The sequence below is a fragment of the Nicotiana tomentosiformis genome, chromosome 8 (genome assembly GCF_000390325.3).
Source record: "Nicotiana tomentosiformis chromosome 8, ASM39032v3, whole genome shotgun sequence".
Classification (NCBI taxonomy): Eukaryota; Viridiplantae; Streptophyta; class Magnoliopsida; order Solanales; family Solanaceae; genus Nicotiana; species Nicotiana tomentosiformis.
The window spans coordinates 38,044,992-38,047,414 of record NC_090819.1 but is presented as its reverse complement, the minus strand read 5'-3'; the positions used below and the strand labels follow the sequence as shown (position 1 = coordinate 38,047,414).

The 2,423-nt window shown below is 41.0% G+C and overlaps 1 protein-coding gene across 1 annotated transcript; it reads left to right on the top strand.

The window, feature by feature from the left end:
* Nucleotides 1–1,649: 1,649 nt before the first annotated feature.
* Nucleotides 1,650–1,988, top strand: LOC138897346 (uncharacterized). The gene has a single exon (XM_070183310.1). The coding sequence runs from the start codon at nucleotides 1,650–1,652 to the stop codon at nucleotides 1,986–1,988; it is 339 nt and encodes a 112-aa protein (XP_070039411.1).
* The last annotated feature ends 435 nt before the right edge of the window (nucleotides 1,989–2,423 follow it).

Here is a 2,423-nt window from a genome sequence, read left to right as displayed (position 1 = left end):
TTATTTATTGTCACGCTAATACTAAGAAGTTGGCTATACTAGGGTTTCCAAGGTTGGAATGGAAGGGTTATCTTGATCACACTTCTAGTAGGATGATATCATTTATGAAGGATCAACATATGGCTAAAAAGGGGTGTTTGGCATATATGGCCTTTGTTAGGGATACTAGTTGCGAGTGTACTACTGTTGATTCAGTCCCTGTGATGAGGAAGTTTTTAGATGTGTTTCCTGCAGACTTACTGGGCATGCCACCCAATAGGAATATTGATTTTGGTATTGATTTGGTGTCGGGCATGAAACTCATATCTATTCCACAGTATCACATAGCTCCATTTGAGTTGAAGGAATTGAAAGAACAATTACATGAGTTGTTGGATAAGGGGTTCATCAGGCCGAGTGTTTCTCCTTGGGGGACCAATGTTATTTGGGAAGAAGAAGGATAGTTCTATGAGGATGTGCATTGATTACCGATAGTTGAACAAGGTCACTATTAAGAACAAGTATCCATTACCTCGCATTGATGATTTTGCTTGATTAACTTTAGGGTTCCAGGGTATTCTGGAAGATTGATTTGAGATCGGGTTATCACCCGTTGAAGATTAAGGCTTCAAACATTCCTAGGACGGTTTTCAAGACTTGTTATGGGCATTATGAGTTCTTGGTGATGTCTCTTGGTTGACTAATGTCCATAAGCTTTCATACATTTGACGAACAATGCGTTGCAGCCTTATTAGGATTCTTTTGTCATCGTATTCATTGATAACATCTTGGTGTATTCCCGTAGCAGGAAGGAGAACGAACAACATTTGAGGATTGTACTTCAAATTTTGAGGAGAAGTTGTATGCTAAGTTCTCTAAATGTGAGTTTCTGTTGGATTCAGTGGCATTCTTGGGCCATGTGGTGTCTACTGATTGTATCAAGGTGGATCCGAAGAAGATTGAGGCGCGTTCAGAGTTGTCCTAGACCTTCTAAATCTATAAAGATTAGGAGCTTCTTGGGCTTGGCAGGTTACTACCGTCGCTTTGTGGAGGGTTTCTCATCTATTGCAGCTCCATTGACTAAGTTGACTCAGAAAGGCATTCCTTTTTGATGGTCTGATTAGTGTAAGGAGAGCTTTTAGAAGCTCAGGGCGACTTTGAGTACAATCCCAGTTTTGGTATTGCTCTCGAGATCGGGAATGTATACTGTCTATTGTGAGGCTTTGCCCGTTAGTCTTGGTTGTGTGTTGATGCAGGACGACCTCGTGAGTTTTTCGTATGAAAGGTAAGTAAGAAAAAAGGCAAACACGAATACTAAAAAGCAGTTAGGATGATTGCCTATGCGCTGTGATACTTGAAGCTTCATGAGAATATTTATCCAATTCACGATTTGGAGTTAGCAGCTATTGTGCATGCACTTAAGATTTGGAATCATTACTTGTATGGTGTGTCATATGAGGTCTACACAGATTATCGGAGTCTTCAACATTTGTTTAGGCAAAAGGATTTAAATTTGAGGCATCAGAAATGGTTGGAGTTGTTAAAGTGTTATAATATCACTATCTTGTATCATCTGGGGAGCACGAATATGGTAGCAGATGCTTTGAGTAAGAAGGCGGAGAGTTTGGGGAGTTTGGCATTTATTCCATCCATGGAGAGGCCTTTGGTCTATGGATGTTCAGGACTTGTCTAATAGATTTGTGAGATTGGATATATTTGATCCTAGTAGAGTTCTTGCTTGTGTTGTTGTCCGGTCGTTATTGTTTGAGCGCATTAAGGCTCGCCAGTATGATGATCCACACTTGCTTGTCCTTAGGTACACGGTGCTGCGAGGTGGTGCTAAAGAGGCGGTCATTGGTGATGATGGTGTGTTGCAACTTCAAGGTCGGATTTGTATTCCTAATATGGATGGCTTAAGGGAGTTGATTTTTGAGGAGGCTCATAGTTCGAGGTATTCTATTCATCCGGGTACTACAAAGATGCATCGCGATTTGAAGCAGTATTATTAGTGGCAGGATGAAGAAGGATATTGTTGGGCATGTTTTGTGGTATTTGAATTGTCAGTAGGTTAAGTATGAACATCAGAAATTGGGTAGTTTGACTCAGAGATTGGCGATTGCCACGAACCTTGGGGAAGTTTAACACAGTTCGGATCAGTATGGATAGACTAACTAAGTCTGCACATTCATCCCGGTCATGACTTCTTACACTTCAGAGAAGTTGGCTCAAATCTACATAAGAGAGATTGTCATGTGCTTGTTTCTATCATTTTTGATCGGGGCACGCAATTTATATCGCATTTTGGAGAGCTGTTCAACAAGAGTTGGGCAAACAGGTAGAGCTTAGCACTATATTTCACCCACGGATGGACGGGCAGTCTGAGCAGACTATTCAAATTCTTGAGGATATGTTGAGAGCCTGCGTTATTGATTTTGGTAGACAGT